The sequence below is a fragment of the Ailuropoda melanoleuca genome, chromosome 7, assembly GCF_002007445.2.
Source record: "Ailuropoda melanoleuca isolate Jingjing chromosome 7, ASM200744v2, whole genome shotgun sequence".
In the NCBI taxonomy this organism is placed as follows: Eukaryota; Metazoa; Chordata; class Mammalia; order Carnivora; family Ursidae; genus Ailuropoda; species Ailuropoda melanoleuca.
Window position 1 is genome coordinate 41,797,550 of NC_048224.1, and position 19,265 is coordinate 41,816,814.

The window sequence follows — 19,265 nt, forward strand, 5'->3', positions numbered from 1 at the left end:
CTTTCTTCCTTTTTTTTTTTTTTAATTTTTTTTAATGTGTCCTGTTCGTGACTTATCGAGTTTCTTGGGTCCCTGGGTTTCTTTTTTTTTTTTTTTCTTTTGTAAATTTTGGCTATTATTTCTCTATGTATTGTTTCTGCTTCCAATCCTTTTTTTCTCTTTTCCTGGGACTCGAATGAAACATAGTCTGGACTTGATTTTGCCCTCAGGTCACTAACGTTCTGCTTCAGTATTTTTTTTTTTCTCTGTAAGCCTTAGTTTGGATCATTTCTATTCACCTGTCTTTGAATTCATCGGGACATTTTTTTGTTGTTGTTGTTCTGCAATGTACAGTAGGCTGTTTAGCCCATGCAGTGAATTTTAAAATTTCTGATACGGTGTTTTTTGTTGCTAGAATTTGCTTTTGATTGTTTCCATAGCTGCCAGTTATTTACTGAGAGTCCCTAGGCGTTCACTCATTATGCCCCCTGTTTTCATTTAAAACCATGAACATATCTATAAAGGCTGTTTTAAAGACATGGCTCCTGATTCCAACAACTCTGCCATTTCTAGGTTTGTTTCTACTGATTTCTTTTTCTTCCTGATTGTGTCACCTTTTTCCTGATGTTCTCCCCCCATGTCTTGTGATCTTTTATTGTGTGTTGCATGTATAGATGCTATGCTGTTGAGAGCCTGGATTTTTGTGGTCTTCCTTTGAAAGGTGTAGAGCTGGTGGTGGTGGTGGGTTTTTTCCTGGCAGGCTTGATCCCATCCAGACTGGTTCTAAGGGCCTGTCAGGATGAGACACGCGGAGTGCGGTGTGACTCCTCCTAGAAACGGCCTTTCTGGGGTCACAATCAAATGCCTGGGTTTCTAGTCATCTGTTTCTCCTCTGGCTGGTCACAACCCCAAGGAAGCCGGCAGTGTGTGACCTCTGAGATCTCCATTCTGCTCCTGAGCCCCCCCGGTGGCTCCTTCTGCTGTGTGCCATGCACAGTGACTTTGTTGTGTGGCCCGGCTCAGGGCACTTGGGAGAGCAGCATGGAGAACCCGGGTCTCTGGTCTTTCTGTCTGGGCTCTTCTGTGCTGTGCTGCCTGGGGCTTCATCTTCCCTGTGTGGTTCTGCGCTGGGGCCCAGAGTTCATGTAACATACCTTTGTGGAAAGAAGGCCAAAGGAGCGTATGAATGACTTCTTCTCTTCTGTCTGAGATTGACACCCACACTTGTGATGAAACCACATTTAACCTTTCAGGACTCATTTCGGGGGGACTATTGGGGAAGCACAGGGAAATGTCCAGCAAGTGTTTCAGTACTCTCTTCTTAGCTTCCTTCTTCATTTCACAAAGCCGTGGGGCACTGCTTCGAGTACCGTCTGATGCAATCACGGGCTACTTTCCTGTCTCCTTGAATAATCCTGATGCTGAGCCTGTCCTCCGGGAGCAACCGTGTTCTTGATTCCCATTCTTTGGAGCTGATGTTCAGATACTGATTCATACTGCTGCCCTTTCCCAGGAGCGGCTGCAGGCAGAAGTGGGGCTGGAGGACTGGCAGGTCAGAATGGTGGGGCCTCTGGAAGCTGAGTTCTGCTTGTGAGATGTGCAGCCCTGCTCAGTTTTCTTAAGCTCTCTGGTCTCAGTTTGCTCACGAGTAGAATGGGAGTAATAATACCCACCTTCTAGGGAAGGGTAATGAGGGTGAAATACCTAGTGTGGTACCTGCCTCAGGGGCAGTTTTCAATAATGGTGAGTGTCCCTTCTCTTCCCCTCCCCTCCCCTCCCCCTTCCTTCCCTTGTCTTCTGGAAGGAATGGGACAAAGGAGCAGTATGTTTTGTTAGTGATTAAGAGCCCTTATTAGAACCTGCTTTGTTGAGGTGTGATTGACTCACGGAAAGCTGTAGAACGTGGTTCTTGCAATCAGCCAGCCCTCAGTTCAAATCTTAGTTCCCAAGCTCCTGACCTGTAAGAGTCCCAGGACCTCTTCAAGCTTAGTTTATTCCGCTGTGAGATGGGGGTAATAATTCTGAATGGATATTATTTTGAGAATTGAATAAAAACTGAGCAAATGGAAAGCAGCCACCTGAGCTTGGTCTGGCAGGTGCTCGAGTTCCCTCTCCCAGTTCGCTCTGGACCAGTTCAAGAGCAGGCTCCGGGATGAGCGGCTTGGTGGCTCGAGCTTCCTCCTGTCCGGACTTTCTCTCCTGTCTTCTTTCTGGAGAGAGTGGGTCTGGAGTGGGGAGGAAGGTGGCATCTGAACTTCTATTTCTGCCAAAACAGAAATGATCAAAATTTCTTTTGTGGATTTTGGTTCGAAACATCCCCCTCCACTTTCCCTAACCTGCTTCCTGCCCCCATGTAAAGCATGTGTTCACTCTGGTTGAGATGCTCCAGGTGAGACAAGATTGGATAAATCCTGTAATAATTTCTGATTAGAAATAAATAATAATAAAAAATAATAACAACAATGAATAACAGATAATAAAATTAATAATAACAAATAATATTAAAACAATAAATAATCTCCAGTTGGGAATGGGAAAACAAACATTATCAGGAAGGGACTACGTGTAATAGTTGATTCCATGAACATTAATTAGGCTCCACTTGATGCTAGTTCCAAAGAGGGAATAAGACACCATCTCATGGGGCAAAGAGAGAAAAGCAGTGAGCTGTGATGGAGGAGGGAGTTGGGGTGGGGTCCGAGGGAACCCCTGTGCAGGGGTCATCCAGGGAAGGCTCCAGAGAGAAAGTGACACTTGAGTCTTCCCCTTGAGTAGGGGGGAAGGCAGGCGCTCCCCCCTAGACTGAAAAGTAGGCCAAGAAGTGATAAAAATCAGTGCGTTAACCAGTGGGGCAGAAGCTAACGTGTACCAATTTGCAAGAGCTGGATGTTAAATTTCAGCACTTTTGTGAGCCAGTCATTGAACACAGCCATGATTAAAAAATAAATTACATAAACTTCCATTTACATACATTATATTAAAGGTAATACTATAATTAAAGGTCATAAATACTCAAAACTTGTCACTTCTTAATTGTCACTACATTTTACTATCCTCTATCCTCTTGTGGTTCCTTATTTCTACTGTATCTGTGGGGTAGAAATATGATGTAATGGTATCCTAATGCATATCTCCCTCCCACCCAGTCCCCATTCAGTGGCCATACATCGGCTGCTTGGACGTGATCATGGTGCAAATATCTACACAGTGGATCCTGGCAAGTGGTACAGATCAGGGCTTTATTTTGGAGCTGGTTGTTAAACATTTATCCGCATACCGCTGCCTACGGCGTAGGGGAAGAGGGCATCAGCTGAAGCAGAGAGAGGCTGAACCAAGAGGGGACTTGGAGGCCAAGTTCAGGAGCTTGAATTTCCCTCTAAAGGGGATAGGCAGCTGCTAAAGCATTTTATTTTATTTATTTTTTTTTTCAATTGATGTTTGTGTTTATTTTAAAGTCTTAAATCTTTAGATTCTAAGAGAAAGCGCAGACCATAAAACTTTTACTACATTGAAAAAAGACTTCTGATTATTTTAAAAAGAAATTAGTTTTAGAAACTTTATTTTAGCATTGAAATATAGAAATAAGAGTCCGTTTTTCTTATTCCCATTACTTGTCTTTTTTTTTTTTAATGATTTTTAAAGCAGGAGAGCTATACGATCTGATTTGTTATAGAGAGACCCCCTGGGCTGCTGTGTGGTGGGTGGACTGGAGTGGTCTGCACGTGGGACAGGGAGACCTGTGAGCAGGCTGTTGAAATAAAGAAGAAAAGATGGGGTCAGCCTTAGTGATTAAATGTCGGGGCTCGTGGGGTGTGACCAGTGTAAGACGGCCCGAGGTCCTGCCTTGGGACACTTGGTAGAAGATCACAGGGCTCTGAAGTGTTGCTGGACAGGGAGAGCATCCTGGACACATGAGAATGTCCCCGTGCAACGCGGCCTTACTTTTCTGTTTCGCCCTGCATCAAATCCAGAAGCACGTATAGGGATTTACGTTCTCTGGGTAAAGTTGGGTGTCTCTGACCTTTTGCCCATGGACTGCATCCTCCAGAGAAGCACCATGGGGCTGGGAACACGTACTGGGATGGACCAAATGTGGCTCCCTTTATGCCGATGACTCCTTGGGCATGATGGTCTCCTCCCTGAGCCTCGGTTTACTTCTCTGTAAAGCGGGTATTGTCACCCACACCCCATGGAACTTTTGGGAGAAGGGACACATGCCAGTGATTTTTCTAACGGTGGCAGATGGCTTTCCCCAGGGCAAGGATGAAAACTGGGAAAGTTCCTGGCACAGAGGGAAGCGAAGTCTAGATAGGCATCATTCCAGAAAAACAGTAGGGAGTGCCAGGAGGGATTCTGGGGACCCCCCTCCCCGCCGCCACGCTGTGGCTACTGGAGAAATGTTTCCCATCTGAGACGTGGAGGGGAGTGCGAGGGATTGGTAGGGTAGTTATCACCAACCATGCGGGAGGAGTCCAAGGAGCGACTCATTTGGTTTTGGCTCCAGGACAGCTGGCAGCTGGCCAGCTCTCAGCCGTCCTGTTCTTTGCCCCTGAAGGCCTCAGTCATTAGCAGTCCCCACAGAGTGAGTCATGTGGCTATCAGTCAGCAATGGTGGTGCAGAGTCCCAGGTCCAAATATCAACTAAGCCAAACAAACAGAATCATCCATGTGGAATGTGAACCCCCTTGTTTTATGTCTTCACACCTTGTTTGTTTCCTTTAGGATCACTTACCAAAATGTGGTCTGGTTTGTTAATTTCTTCACTGTCTCCCCTCACAGTTTCATCTCAATGGTGTGGAAGCTTGGGGAGCCCAATAGCTATGCCTGTTTCACTCCCAGCGCCCAGCAGGGACCCATGCACTGAGGTGGCTTATTAAATATCAACTGATGAATGAATGAACCAAGCCTCCAGCCCATCATTTACCCTGCCCCCCTTTATTACAATCTTATTGTTTCCACGATTTGGTTTTGTTTCCTTAAATGTGGAAGGGAAGAAATAGAACAGAATTTCCAGCTCACTTTCTTTCTTTCTTTTTTTTTTATAGTAATTTTTTATTATGTTATGTTAGTCACCATACAGTATATCCTTAGCCTTTGATGCAATGTTCCATGATTCATTACTTGCGTATAACACCCAGTGCACCATGCAATATGTGCCCTCCTTAATACCCATCACCGGCCTATCCCATTCCCCCACACCCCTCCCCTCTGAAGCCCTCAGTTTGTTTCCCAGAGTCCATAGTCTCTCATGGTTCATTCCCCCTTCTCTTTACCCCCCCTTCCTTCTTCCCTTCCTTTTTCTACCGATCTTCCTGCTATTTCTTATGTTCCATAAATGAGTGAAACCGTATGATGATTGTCTTTCTCTGCTTGACTTATTTCACTTAGCATTATCTCCTCCAGTCCTGTCCATGTTGCTCAAATGTTGAGTAATCGTTCTTTCTGATGGCTGAGTAATATTCCATCGTATATATGGACCACATCTTTTTAATCCAGTCATCTGACAGAATGACAATGGCCATTTACTGAGCACCGACCAGGGGTCATTCACCTTCATGGGCATTATCTGATTTTAACCGCATCAGGGCACCGGGAAGCATGGTCCACTATTATGCCCATTTTACAGATGAGGAAAGTAAGGCTCAGTTAGACTAGCTCAGCTGTCTGAGGTCTCACAGCTGAATGTCCTAGAACTGAGAAGAGTGCGCCGATATGTCTAGCTTTGGGGTCTTGCTCTTTGCTTCATATGCCAGTGCTTTGAAAATTCTGGTTCTCAACTCTACATTGGAATTATCTGGGGGGGGGGGTCAAAAATATGGTTGCTTGTCTCCCAATACTGAGTTTTCTGATTTAAAGAATCTAGGGTATGGCTTGGGATATTGGGGTCTTTAAATCTATCCCTATTTTTTACACCCACCAACATGCAGTCAAAATTGAAAATTATTGCCCTGAAAAGCAGGAGATATACCTGGAGCCGGTCAAACAGCTTTGTTCAGGAGCAAGTCCAGGCAGGGTTCCCTGGGAAAGGCTTTGGTAATGGTGCATCGTGTCCTCCTGGGATGAATGCACAGCTCTGAAAGGAGAGGGTTCTTGGTAAGATGTCCCTAGAAAAGGTGAGACCTGACGTTACTCATCTGTGGTGTGGGGATGATGACATTTCTGGTTACTCATCTGTAGCATGGGGCTGAGGACAATTCTGGCATTGCTTGGCTGGGTTCCTAGACTCTTTTTTTTTTTTTTTTTTTTTACAGAGATAGAGACAGCCAGCGAGAGAGGTAACACAAGCAGGGGGAGTGGGAGAGGAAGAAGCAGGCTCATAGCGGAGGAGCCTGATGTGGGGCTCGATCCCATAACGCCGGGATCACGCCCTGAGCCGAAGGAAGACGCCCAACCGCCGTGCCACCTAGGCGCCCCTAGGTTCCTAGACTCTTAAGGCTGGAAGTGAACTTAGGGATTCTCACTGAGGTCTGAAGAAGTTAGACGACTCCCCAAGCCCACACCATGAGCAAGAGGCAGAGACGCAGAACAAGACAGTGAATGAGAAGCTGAAATTAGACTGGCCGATGGGGCCAGCTCCGGATTTATCACTCTGGCTGTGTGGCTCTGAGCAAGTCACTGTACCTTACTGAGCCTCAGATTCCGCAACTGGAGAACAGCCATAATGATTTCCTACTCTCCAGGGTTCTGTGAGACTGAAAGGAAAGTGTATTTGCAACATGCTTAGCACGGCGCTTGGCACATGGTGGGTGCCCAGATCTTTCTGTGGTTGACAAAGCAGAATAGAGAATACACGCAAAGGCAAAATGGGGCCCCGGAGGTCATCCCGGGTGGACGGCAACATTGCAAAGGGACTGGGGCCAGTGGAGAAGTTACCCAAGTGATCCTGTGGCTGGGAGCTGGGGCTGGTGTGACACCCACGTGGGTAAGATTGGGTGGATAGGAGATAGGAGCAGCGCCAGTGTTCCTATCGTAGGTCCCAGCAAGGAGACATCAGGTGACACGTGGCATTCAAGAAGGGACAGCATCCTTGGATCCCTCCTGGGATGAAAGTGATTGTTCAGTCTCTGGTTATTGCGTTGAATGAAAGACCCCAACATCTTTTGTGGATTTGGAGGCCCATTCTCAGGAATGCCTATCTCTGTGGGCAAAGATGAGTTTTACTGACTTGTGGCAGGGAACCAGGCTCTGACTGAGGATTAAAGGAGATGGTGCTGGTGAACTATTCAGCACTCTGAATGCCCCACAAATGTTAGCTATTGTTATTTACCGCTGACAATAAACTCTGAGCATTGGGCACTTTTATTCTGCCTGGGTTCAAATTGTGGCTTAGCCGAGTAATTTGGATAAGGGGATTTCATCTCTGAGGCCTCATTTCCCTTATCTGTAAAATGGGCTGAGAGTGTGATCCCATCGCATTTGTGAAGAAAGATGAACTATAGGAAGTTGAGCTCAGGGTCTGACATAAGGTAAGAACACGGGAAATGTCTCCCCTAAGGCTGGTGCTGGAGGCTGGGTTACGTGGAATGGCGAATGTGTGCCTCTGAGCCTGATTCTAAGCCAGAGGGGGAATGGAGATCACTGTCAAAATGGAACTGTGTTCACCAACTTCGGACTTTACATCTCAATTCCAGTTACCTTTCTATGTCCTGCCCTGATGGGGTGAAAATTCCCCGCATGCCAGTTGGAGAGTTTTGTAGCATAAGGTACAAGGGGAATTTTGCTTTCTCTTGGAGAAACCCTCTTACCTCCTGAAAAAGGGAAGCCCATTGGAAAGTCAGGCATTATAAGCACAGAATTCTTGAGACCTGTTTTTAAACTGATCAGGGAAGGGATTTTAGCTCCCTTCCTCCACCTCTGCTCAGGATTCTCAGAGAAAGAAATGGCGATCTACAGAAATGAAGTCGTTGGTTGGCCCAAGGCCTCAGAATTTGCCAGCTGGCAGACATGGGCCTAACTCGGGCCTGTTGACTCTGGATCCACTGTTTCCCACAATTCCAGCCTTGGGCATTATTATTACTAATTATTGTTATTATGGTATGTGTGTGGGTGAGCGCGAGCAGTGGAAACAGGGGTGGCAGTCAAAATATCTTAACCATCGGTTAGTTTTGTCTTTGTGCTCTCAAGTTCCTGGAGATGGACAGTCCTTTTGAGAATTGATTCAAAATGTTGACTTTGGTGAGCTAGATTAGACAAACGATTTTTCTCATCTGGAGAACTGGCATGAAGACTTTTGCAGATATTTGGCTTTTAATAAGCTGAGGGCAAATGATTCATTTCTCTCCATAAGAATAAAACGTGTTTTTCCCTCTTCACTTCCAGAAGTGCGTGCAAGTCTAATGTGAGAACTGAGTTTCCCAGGGGTACCCCTACATTCACAGGCTTTCCCACTGGGAGGGAAAGTTTTGAGACTGAAGTTTGGAGGAGAGCCTTATTCTTCGCCCCTGATCCATGTCTGATTTTACCTGCAACGATTAGCTGGAAACAGATGGAATTTCTAGGTGACTATTTTTGACCCACAGAAATGGTAATTTAACATGGTCCCAGCGTAATATTGGCTGGGCCTCAGTGAGGACTCCAGCGACTGCTCTGGAAAACAGATGGCTGAGTTGAACCCTTTTTTGATTCTTGCTGATTGCTGTTTTTGTAAGAGGCAGTGGGATACAGTGTCAGAGCGTCCTGGGTCCAAATTCGGGCTCCATCAAGCACTAACAGAGCAATCTCTGGCTTCTCTTTCTCTTTCTCTTAGGGTTGTTGAATACACCACTTACCCACAGAATCTTCTAATTCATAGAAGAAGCTCAGTGGATTCCTTGTCTCCCTCCCCCCCATTTGACCAGAGTGGCACAATTTGTGGGACTTCACAATTTTTGTAAGGTTTATTACACCTTGTGAAAGATCAGTTGCCATTTTGCATTCAAGTACATGGAGAACTAGGTGCATTTAAAAAAAATCCCAAGAGGTTAGCCTTAGGTCTTCATCTAGAAAGAAAGTTGAACGAACAGATTCACAAAAGAATCGACCTCATTATTAAGTTTCTGCAGCTTTCGGTGCCAATTTATTAAGTTACATCTGTTAAATACATGAACACAAACAACATTTCATTCACAGTGATTAGAATTCACACAGTAGTGCCCAAAGACGTAAGATGATTACCAGTTGCCAGTATCCAACAGCATACAATATGCACTTTACCTTGGGATTGTGACGTTTTAACATAAAACATAGAATCAATGAAAGCGCCCGGGGTTTACCAGTAAAACCACAAAAATACCTACATTTGTTCAATCCGTATACCCCTGGAACAAAAGCGGGGCAGTTACATACTTTAATGACTTTATGAACAAAGTCATTTAATTAAATTCACCTACTTCATTTGCTCAACATGTGTTTCTCCCTCCTCTTGAATGTGTGCAACAGGAGAGTGTGACTTGCTTGTCATGTTCCTTCTTGTCTTGCTCTCCAGGATCTAGAGAAGTGCTGTCATGTGACAAATGCTCAAAAAAAAAAAAAAAAAAACCAAAAAAAAAAACAAAACCCAAACCAAACAGACCAAAACCCACAAAACTGATTCATGGATGAAATGCAAAGACTGCTGGGCTGGGTGTCAGGAGCTATGAATTCTCGTCTTAACACTGCTACCAGCTACTGGCTGACATTGGACCATTTATGTCATCTTCCTGAGCCTGGGTTTCTTCATCACTGAAATGATGTAACCTGGAGTAGATAAACTCTGTAGATCCCATTGGTTGTAAAGTTCCATGGCGTTCTCTATTGTTCAAGATCAGACAGTCACTCTGTGTGGGACACTCTCAGAACCAGTGGGAAATGGCAGCCACTTGTAGGCTGGGAGCCACTGAACTCTTGACTAGGCCTGCCAGGTTCTTCATGATCCAAGAGAACACAATTCAAAATGCCCATGTTAAAAGAAATACAGAGATGGCTACATAATCATAGATCTGGAAAAGACCTCGGACATCCTTTGGTTCTATCCCCTCCTGCCACCTCAATGACGGAATGGCTTCTCCAGAACCCTTGAGATAAGCCCTTTGCTTCAATATATCTGGGGACTGAGAAATCACTATCTGGGGACATTCTATTTTGGGGGTATCGGGCCAGAAATGATGACCTTTTCAACTTCAACTTGGCCCTAGCGCTTTCCTCTAAGGGACATGGAAGCAGTCCTCTCCCCCCTCCCACATCCCCCATAGGTATTCAATAATACTTCTCACGTCTTCCTCCAATCTCTCCTCCAGTTATTAAAACAAATACTATTTGCAGAGGGTAACTGGATGAGCCCAGGATTATGATTCAGGAGCACGGGATCTCAGCCCCAGATCCACCATGAACTCATTGTGTGACCCTGAACAAGTAACTTTCATCTGGGCTGGCATTTTCTTCTTAAAATGGGGCGATGGAAACGATGGGGGGCAAATTTGCCTCAGAGCTTGGGAAGCTTTAAATACGGTTGTCAGCGTGGAGCAGGGCACGTGTGACTGCTCTGATTCACCCTCTCCTTCACCATTAGAGCAGAAGGGTTCAGGGGTCAGCCATCGGCTGCATTGTCCCAGCTGCCACTATGATGCAATCACTGGGACCATCCAGGAGCACGGGGCACACTGAAAAAAATTTCTGCTACATGGCCAAACACTGTCAGGACTCTGAGCCCTGGGAGAGCAAGAAATCTTGAGACAAGACTACTGCATGTGTTTTGCAAAGGTGCAGAGTATAATAAGTAATCCTCTCCTGAAGAATTAATCCCCAGTGTCGCAATCACCGGAACATGACTGGGGAAGGACTGGGGAAAATACCTTGCAAGAGAATGTTGGCAAGGGCCATGCCTCGTGCACAGTAAGCTAGGCAACCTTGTATAATCCAGAGGGGTTATTGACGAGCGTGGAGGTGGAACTTCCTCTGGGATGACGTAGCTTAGGTTGAAATGGAGCCAAGGGACCTGGTCTGCCCTGTTGTTGAACGGAACCAGACATTTTCAGGATGTGAAAGTCCTACTGTACCCTAGTCAAAACATTTAGGAATTTTCGTAGCTGAAGCAATGCCGTTCTGCCAAGTAGCCCTACGGGGCCAACATGCTAGCAGCCTCATGCGTTTGGATCACAGTTCCCGCAATTTCTCTGAAGGCATGTGGGCTTTCCAAAACACCTCTGGCTCATCCACAGGTTCTAATATTTTCAAGGGTGTTGACGGCCAAACTCAAGTCCAGCAGACGATAACCCTCTGCGTGTGGGGCTGCAGGAATGGATTCTACCATAGGCAACGGGATCTTCATTCTGTCCCCTTTTATTAATGGAAAACGCTGTGAGCAGCTATTTAAAAAACCACTTAGCGTAAACCACGAATCATTTTGTTAATGACCATCCTTCATCGGATGGCACCCATTTTCCGAATGAGAAAATATCCACGTTCCTAAAGTTAGCTAATTAGTTAGCTAATACTACAAATATAAATGAAAGGGTTTGCAGACCATGGAGGTGCTGAGTAGTTAGAGTGAACCCGTCTGAGACTAAAATAATCTTTCTTTGTGTCCCCAGGGTGAGTAGGCACCCAGTGAATGTGGAATTGATTTGAATTCAGCCTTTGGAGAGACATCGGACAAGCAAAGCCTTTTCCCCCTAAATGAACTACTTTCTGAAGCACGGAAGCATGCTCCTTCTTCCCTCGCAAATCTTTGCATCTCATTTACTCCTTTTAGGAGACCAGCGCGTTCTTAAGCATTCCCTCACTGCATTTTTAAAACCAGTGCACTAATTTCGGCCACGGAGAGAATGCCTGGGACACAGAAGTTTTGACTTGAGTCCTACTGGACACGCTCCGCTGGCCCTTTCTGAACGGTACACAATAGAAGGACTGAACAAATTCACCTGGGACAACTTCAGCACAATACACCTTTCAATAAACAAGCTTATGACAGGAGTAAAATAAATACATGACAGGGAGTTTCCGCAAGTGGTCGAGGCTTTTAGAATAGTTCATCTCTTGGATGAACTTTCAAATCCGCCAGATGCCCTAAGGCGCAGTGGACAGGTCTGAAGACCCCTGGTTACAAGAGTTCCGTTCAGTGGAGAAGAAGGTGAGTGGGGTCACTCTGGCCTCTTCCACGCACAACCTCTTCCATGCTGCACGCTGTTTGGTGCGCGTGCAAACGCAGACAGCATTTTATTTTCTCCCTGGGGTGTGAGTTCTGATCCTGGAGGCACACTGGTGTTGTTGATAAAATTATCCCCATCTGCCAGCAAACATTGTTCTAGAAGAAGGTTGAAGGAGCATTGTCTTATCAGGCTGGTTTTATAGTTACTGAGAAACCTTTTCTTTCTGCTTTAAGTAAAGGGTAATTCCTCCGTCTCAGATGCCCTTTCCCCAAGGCCATCTGCTGTCCGCCCACCCTCTTTCAGGACGCGTTCAGGCTTCACTTCCTTTATGAAGACTCTTCTGAATCAGGTGGAGGCCACCACACCCTTCCCTCTGCTCCCGCGGAGCCCTGTGCTCACTGCTGAGAAGCTGAAGGCTTTAGAGCCCTAATCTCCTCACTGAGAAACCAGAAATCAATTTTCATTTTATATAACTCAACAAATATGGATCGAGTGCCACTAGACCAATCGTCCTGCCCAGAAGCCCCATCACACACCTTCCTGCCTCTGCAGTCTCCTGGCAACGACGGTTAGAGTGATTTGGGTGCCAAGTTTGCTTTTAGACCCATTCGTGAAGGTCTCCTGCAACAGGCAGCACTGACCATAGGGGCCATCGTGCTGGAGGTCATTGCCCATGTCATGCTGACCACATGCTCTCTGACTGCACAGAAGGCTCGGAGCGAACATGTCATCCCCACGAGCTCATTTGATACTGGGAAACACGTTGGTGGATTCCTACTTTATAGACAGTCAACTGAGGCTAAGAGCAGAGATATCCCTCCTACCCTCCTACTTTATAGACAGTCAACTGAGGCTAAGAGCAGAGATATCCCTCCTACCCTCGGCATATCAGCGCAGGAAATCATGCAGATTAGAGAGTATGAAGTCACTAAAGTGCAGGAGGGACCTTCTTAATGTCCAGCCTCTCCTCCAGGGGGGAAGCCTGGGCCAGGCTGATTAGCTCATCCCATATTGAAATCCCTTGAATATTTTAAGAGGAAAATACCCAGATAACACTCTGCATATAAAACTGTGAGCTACACCTCGAAGCCGATCTAAGTTAACTTGTCTAGATTTGGTGATTGACTATTTTCCCCTCTTCCGGAGAATAAATCTGCTGTCTCTTGGCATCGATCAGGTTTGTTATAGAATTGGTCTAGTTGGCTAGAAATCTGTCTTCGAGTTTCTTGAGTGACCTAATCAGCTGGATATCTTGTGCAGTCAGGAGAGCTTCAGAAATCTTACATACTAGTGTCAGATGAGATATTTTTTTAGGACTTGGAGTTAGTCCAAGTACGTTGGACTTGGAGTCTATTGAGTGATATTTGACGAGGAGCCACAGAGTGGAATTCATTTAAGTTTTGAATGGAGTTTGTCTTATTCTTCATAGAATCTTCTGGGTTAAGGTAGTGCCCAGAATGTAAAAGGTGATCAAGAAAACTGTGCTGAGTATTTTATTTTTGATATGCACATGAAACACTTGCTTGTTTTCATGCCTGTGTACATAATAAAAGGAGAGGTTGCTTTTCTCATTTGCCATAGATGGCATGAAAACCAATTCCTTCCTTCCTTCCTTCCTTCCTTCCTTCCTTCCTTCCTTCCTTCCTTCCTTCCTTCTTTCCTTCTTTCTTCCTTCCTTCTTCTTTCTTTCTTTCCCTTCCTTCCTTCCTTCCTTCCTTCCTTCTTTCCTTCCTTCCTTCCTTCCTTCCTTCCTTCCTTCCTTCCTTCCCTCTTTCTTTTAAATGTTCATGGGAAATACCAGCATTCTTTTTCCTTTCCTTTTCTTTTCTTTTCTTTTCTTTTTTTTCTCTTCTTTCTCTTCTCTTCTCTTCTCTTCTTTTTAAAAAAACAAGGCATTAAAGTATGTGCTTGGAGAAACAGATGAAGGATTTTGCTCTAGGGTTTACACCATTTTCTAGGGCTTTGGATTTTTTTCAAGGCCTACTGAACTGAAGCAAATGTTTCATGATCAAATCACACAATAATTGGGCCCACTGGTGACCAATGTGTGGTTCGGAGGGGTGGAAATGTTCCAAGTAGACCTCCATTCGTTTGGTGATCAGTGTCTCAGTGTTTAGAAACTCACCCCTTTTCCAGACAACCACGGTCCTATGTCTGCTCTGTTCTGCCTTTTTCTGGTTAAGAGTCTCACCAATAAGGCATATAAAGTATGAAATTTTGGGCCTCAAATTTCATAGCTAAGCCACTGTTTCTGTGGAATGCTCAAAACAAAACAAAACAAAACAAACCCTTGTTATCATTACATATGAGTGAAGAAAATTAGGAACTACGAGGCAGAGGACTTCACATGAGGATGCCCACCTTGCCCTTATAGCAAGAAGGCTCCAAAGAAGGTTTTATCTTCTTTCGTGTAATCCACCAAAGAGATGTCACTGACGTTCACCATCAGCTTGTCCCCTTCCTGCAAGGAGAACATGGCCCCTAGGTAGATGGGTTGGAACCAGTTGCTGCCTACTTCACACACGGACTTGGTCCCCATTAGGAGCTGGGTCGGCTCGGGGTAGCTGTCTGTTACCTTGGTGATGACCACGATGATGGAGTCTGGCTTGTTCGGTCGGTTCCCTTGGCGGATTTCACCACACTCAGATGTGGTCCCTCGGAACGTGACCTGGGAGTAAACAAAGTAGTCTCCCGACTCTGGGATCACCAGGAATTTATTTGTATAGTTCATCCGGTTCTTGGTAAAGGCCAAGCCAAGTTCATGTTCCCAATGCAGAGCCGGAAACTGATTTTTCAAGGGCTGTGTGGGACTTTGCCTGACAACTGCAAAGACAAGAGAGAATTTGCTCATGTCAGAACCTGGGGACTTTGTCAAAAAGAGTCTCCTATTATTTTCAGAGTGAAGTGATTGAGTAAAACCAACAGCTAACAAGTCCTTGAGGAGGAATGAGCGGAGGAGACATAAGCGCACACACGCTTTTGTTCAGAGAGGACCATCTTAGGGGCAAATGACTTTGCCTCTCTGAGCCTGTTTCTTTCCTGATAATTTAGAATTTTACCTGAGCTCTGTGATCCTGGAAAACAGGGGAGGTTAAGAAATCTCACTCTTTTGTGTTTCAGAAAATAGGCCACCGCGATGGGGGTCATTCTCCAGATGACTTAAGTGAATGTGGTGGATGCCCCTCCTGGGGTCCCTCTGACAAGACCAGCCAGCAGAGCTTCCAAATCACGACTCCCTGCCTCATAAATGATTAGCCGGACTGCACTGTCCCCACAGACCCATGGGGGCATAAAGCTTGTTAACCCAACTTCGGTTAAGCTGCTTTTCTGCCTCCGGGCCCCCGGGCTTTGGCCTCAGCCTGGGCCAGCAGACAGTCTCTCCTGAGAAGAGGCTGGCCTTCGGGTAAAACCTTCTCTGATGCTAACACGCCAAGCTTTATCCCACTTCTTCCCACCCGGTTCTTTCTAGCTTTGTTCACTCCCTCTGTAAAAGAAGGCCCCTTTCAGCTTTACCCTTGAGATCCTCGCAGACCTTCTGGCCGGGGCATTCTTCCTGTTGCCACTGATCTTTTTCCTCCTTTCTGCCCCTTTGCAATAATCCTGCACAAACTCTCTCCTTACTAAATCAGAATTTGTTTTTCATTTGACATATCTTTCCTTTTTTTTTTTTTTTAAAAAAAATAGAAGTGGAAAGGATTAAAAGGGATGGTGTATATAAAACCCCATTAGGGGTATTAGGAATACCCTCTAAACTGCATTCACTTTCAATAGCCTTTTGTTTCAGACACATCCTGCTACAAAGAGAGAACATTTGAGGCAGTCAGTTGTTCCCTGTAGCTCCCCTGCAATGATACTGTCCAAAGTTATTGACATTCAGGCAGTGATTAATAAAAAATCAACATGCAGGACAGATATTGGAACCAGAGATCCAGAACATCCTGGAAATGCTTCTCTGACACCAAAATACAAGCTGATGTAATTAGCTTGTGGAGTGTAAGGGACCGGGGCTTTGGGCCACTTCAGCTCTCTGGTGTGTGATGTTTTTTGTTTTTAATGTAATTTATTTTATTTTTTAATAATATTTTTTAAATTATGTTAGTCACCATAGAGTACATCCCTAGTTTTTGGTGTAAAGTTCACGTGTGATGTTTTTAATCAGTGACGTAGGTCCCTTCTTCCTGAGTCTTGATTTCTTCTCTGTGAGCTGGAGATAAAGCCCTTTCCCAGTCTCGTTTGGAAGATCAAGTGAATAGAAGAGACATGGACATTTTTATCATGAGGCTGCCTATGGTGAGTACTCAATACATATTTACTTTCCCCAAATAAACCAGCATCTCTCATTTTGACAGATTAAAAAATAAGCCTATTTTATCGTATTTTTTTTAATGTTCTTATGTTTGCATTGTTTACAAATATACGTTATATACTCAGACATATAAATGAGTGCTTTTATGAAGTATGTGTATAGCAGAAAAAATGAATAGAACCAAACCATTGATTTCAAATAAGATAATCTGCAGTAAAACTAATACGTTTTAGGAAAAGAAAAACATATTTTATTTTCCTACGACTGCTTTGAAAATCCATAGCGATCCCTGATATGTGCCATCAGCCACCATTTAGGGATAGGTTATCTTTAAGGAAATATTTAGCAACTTTCACACCCAGTGGCTGCCTAGAAACCTGGTTCCTGGATTTTTCTTAAGCATCTTTGCCGATGCCGACTGGACTCTGGTTTATTTTGCACAATGACACACATTCAGAATGCATGTGGTCTCTGTCCCCTGCACTCAGCGGGCCCTGGAGAGCTCTATTGCTTCTTTGCAAAATCTGTGGACGGCATTTTTATTAATCATTCCTGATCATCTCCACTCCTTCTTTGTGGATGACGCAGTAGATTAAAAAAATCCTCTGGGATGATGCAAAAACAAAATATCATTTAGTCTCTAGACAAAGCGAGTTTTGTTGAACTGGTATGCAATTCGCTATGTCAACACAGCAGCAAGTGGGAGCTAAGGTAGGAAGTGGGTTGTCATGGAAACAGAACAGGTCTAAGAGTCAGACTCGAATCTCAACTCTTCCGAGTCATGTATGTGACTTGGGAAAAGTGACTTGTCAGAGCCTCAGTTTCCCCCCTTGTTGGGCTGATATGCAGACTCCATGAGATCATGGTTGTAAAATGCCAACCACAGTGCCTGGTACATGTGAGGAGCTCCCCCCACCCAGCTCCACCATTCAGGAGGAAGAGCGCTGATATCCCCACACTCCATTGTTAGGATTTTCCTGCCCAGCTTGCTCAATCTCTCCCATTCTTAAAGGCAAGTGGTATGTGATTAGTGACTTGGTGTCTGTCTGGTCCTAATCCTCACTCAGGACTCACCATAAACACTTTCCTCTTGGTCACACGTAAGTCACATGTCTTGGGCCCCAGGGATATCCCCCCATGGGCTGCAAATTTTCTTATAGGTCAGGAGACTACTCTTGCTTTTAACTCCCTAGGTTTTCAATGGGTTTTTCCACATATATTTGCGCACAGTCTTGCTCTTTTCTCTGGAGTCTTAGATGTATATGCAAGTCCAGGCATCGGATGCCAGAAATTTTAATGCTAGTCTTGGAAGACTGGCCCACTGGTGATATTATGAGGCCACTCTTCACCTCTTCACATCAACAAAAATTCTTTGCAAATGTCTACCTGAATGCAAATGTCCAGTCACTTCGTCTTGAACGGGGTACAGATGGACTCGATACATTTAACAGCTCAGGGGATCTTTCATCTTTGACCAGACTCAGAATTACATGAATCTCTGAATCTGAGGGAAGCTGTTTCCGAATGACTTAGGGCGTGCGTGAAAGAGAGAGACAGGAGAGAGAGGAGGAGGACTGATAGAATCTGAAAGAAAACGCCCAAGAGACATGGGCCTTTGGACCCCTTAAGGGAGGAAGACATCTGAAAACCCTCAACTGAGACAAGAAGTCTATTACCAAGGTGTGTGGTTTCTGGTTTAAGCTACTAGAATGAGTTTTGGCAAACCCTCTGAAAGAAATCTTGGGCCCATGGCCCATACATGATCTCCTGGAAAACACACCAAGGAGAAATACCTGTCAGGTGTGCCCTTGGCTTATCCCCACCAGCTCCGGAAGATGCATCTGTAAGAGAAAGAGAGAAATGCTCTGTGTGAGTCAGAGGGTGGCTGGAGGGAAGACAGTATTTTTGGAGTTGCGTGGTGCATGCAACTGGAGAGAAACTTTACTCTCCTTCAGCTTGGTCCACTGTGGATTGTTGTCCTTTTTCCAGGGACAGAGAAGCCTCAGGAGAAAGAGTCTTGAACACAAATGTATCTTGGCCCGTAACTTTGGGTAAGTTTCCAACCTGCCCAAGACTCTGTTTTCTCATCTCAAAGATGGGCACATCCATTCCTATCATGAATGGAGAGCGCTCAGCATGATTCCTGGCAGAAGGTCTATGCTCAATGAACTCACATTGCCCTTCCCTCCCTGCTACTGCTTCAGGGGGAGCAAACTGGCCTTTGGCCTTATTCAAGGTCCCTTTAGCAATATCCACTGAAGCATCTGGATGCCCTGGATGAAATGGGGTAGGGAGTGGGTAGGATCAGTGTTGTTAGGGTACTTTTAGAGGGATTCGCTGATTTGATTCCACACTACCCAAGAAAGTAGGTACCATTATAACCAATTTACAGGTGAGTAAAAACAGACAGAGACAGGCGACATTATTTGCCCAAAGATCATCACCTCCATAGGCCATGTACTTGGCCACGGCGTCATTTTGTCTTTTTAGTGACTGGGGAGCAACCTTACTTCTTCTTTGGATTTTCATCCCTCTGAAACTTCCCCATACCAAAACTAGTAGATAATGCTCTGTTCCCCACAAGAAAAGGCAACAGATACAAACACACTTACACGATCGCTGATGTGAAGGTCCAAACTCTTGTCCTTTTGAAGTCTATTGGAAAAGAAAGATATGATTCAGCCCACCTGTGGTCCTTTTGTCACCCAACTCCACAGCTGCCCATTGCAAGGGCATTACTAGGATTCTGCTGCTACCCCACCTGGGCACTCTGAGGTGAGGGACATGGCAATGAGAATGCTCGCTTGAGGGGAATCTGTGCCCAAGTGCTCCCCTTTTCTCTTCCAACACATGATTTTCTCTCTCCTATGCTTGTC

At 45.2% G+C, this 19,265-nt stretch overlaps 1 protein-coding gene and 1 long non-coding RNA gene across 3 annotated transcripts in view; one reads left to right on the plus strand and one right to left on the minus strand.

The window, feature by feature from the left end:
* LOC117803012 overlaps positions 1-16,413 on the plus strand; it is a 39,506-nt gene extending 23,093 nt beyond the window's left edge. Inside the window, exon 3 of the long non-coding RNA XR_004626548.1 lies at positions 16,243-16,413. This is a non-coding gene — a long non-coding RNA (uncharacterized LOC117803012). The remainder of the gene's footprint in view (positions 1-16,242) is intronic.
* The window catches only part of TNFSF15 (TNF superfamily member 15), a 28,038-nt gene continuing 10,755 nt past the window's right edge, over positions 1,983-19,265 (minus strand). The window contains exons 2-6 of one of the 2 annotated variants that reach the window (XM_034664387.1): positions 19,002-19,044; positions 18,183-18,230; positions 14,659-14,906; positions 5,948-6,083; positions 1,983-2,242 (exon numbers count right to left, since the gene is read on the minus strand). In XM_034664387.1, the coding sequence (XP_034520278.1) occupies positions 5,958-6,083; positions 14,659-14,906; positions 18,183-18,230; positions 19,002-19,044 (465 nt within the window). In that variant the 3' untranslated portion in view covers positions 1,983-2,242; positions 5,948-5,957. Of the gene's footprint in view, positions 2,243-5,947; positions 6,084-13,855; positions 14,907-18,182; positions 18,231-19,001; positions 19,045-19,265 lie in introns of those variants that run through there. The other variant, XM_002915773.4, reaches the window with a different exon arrangement.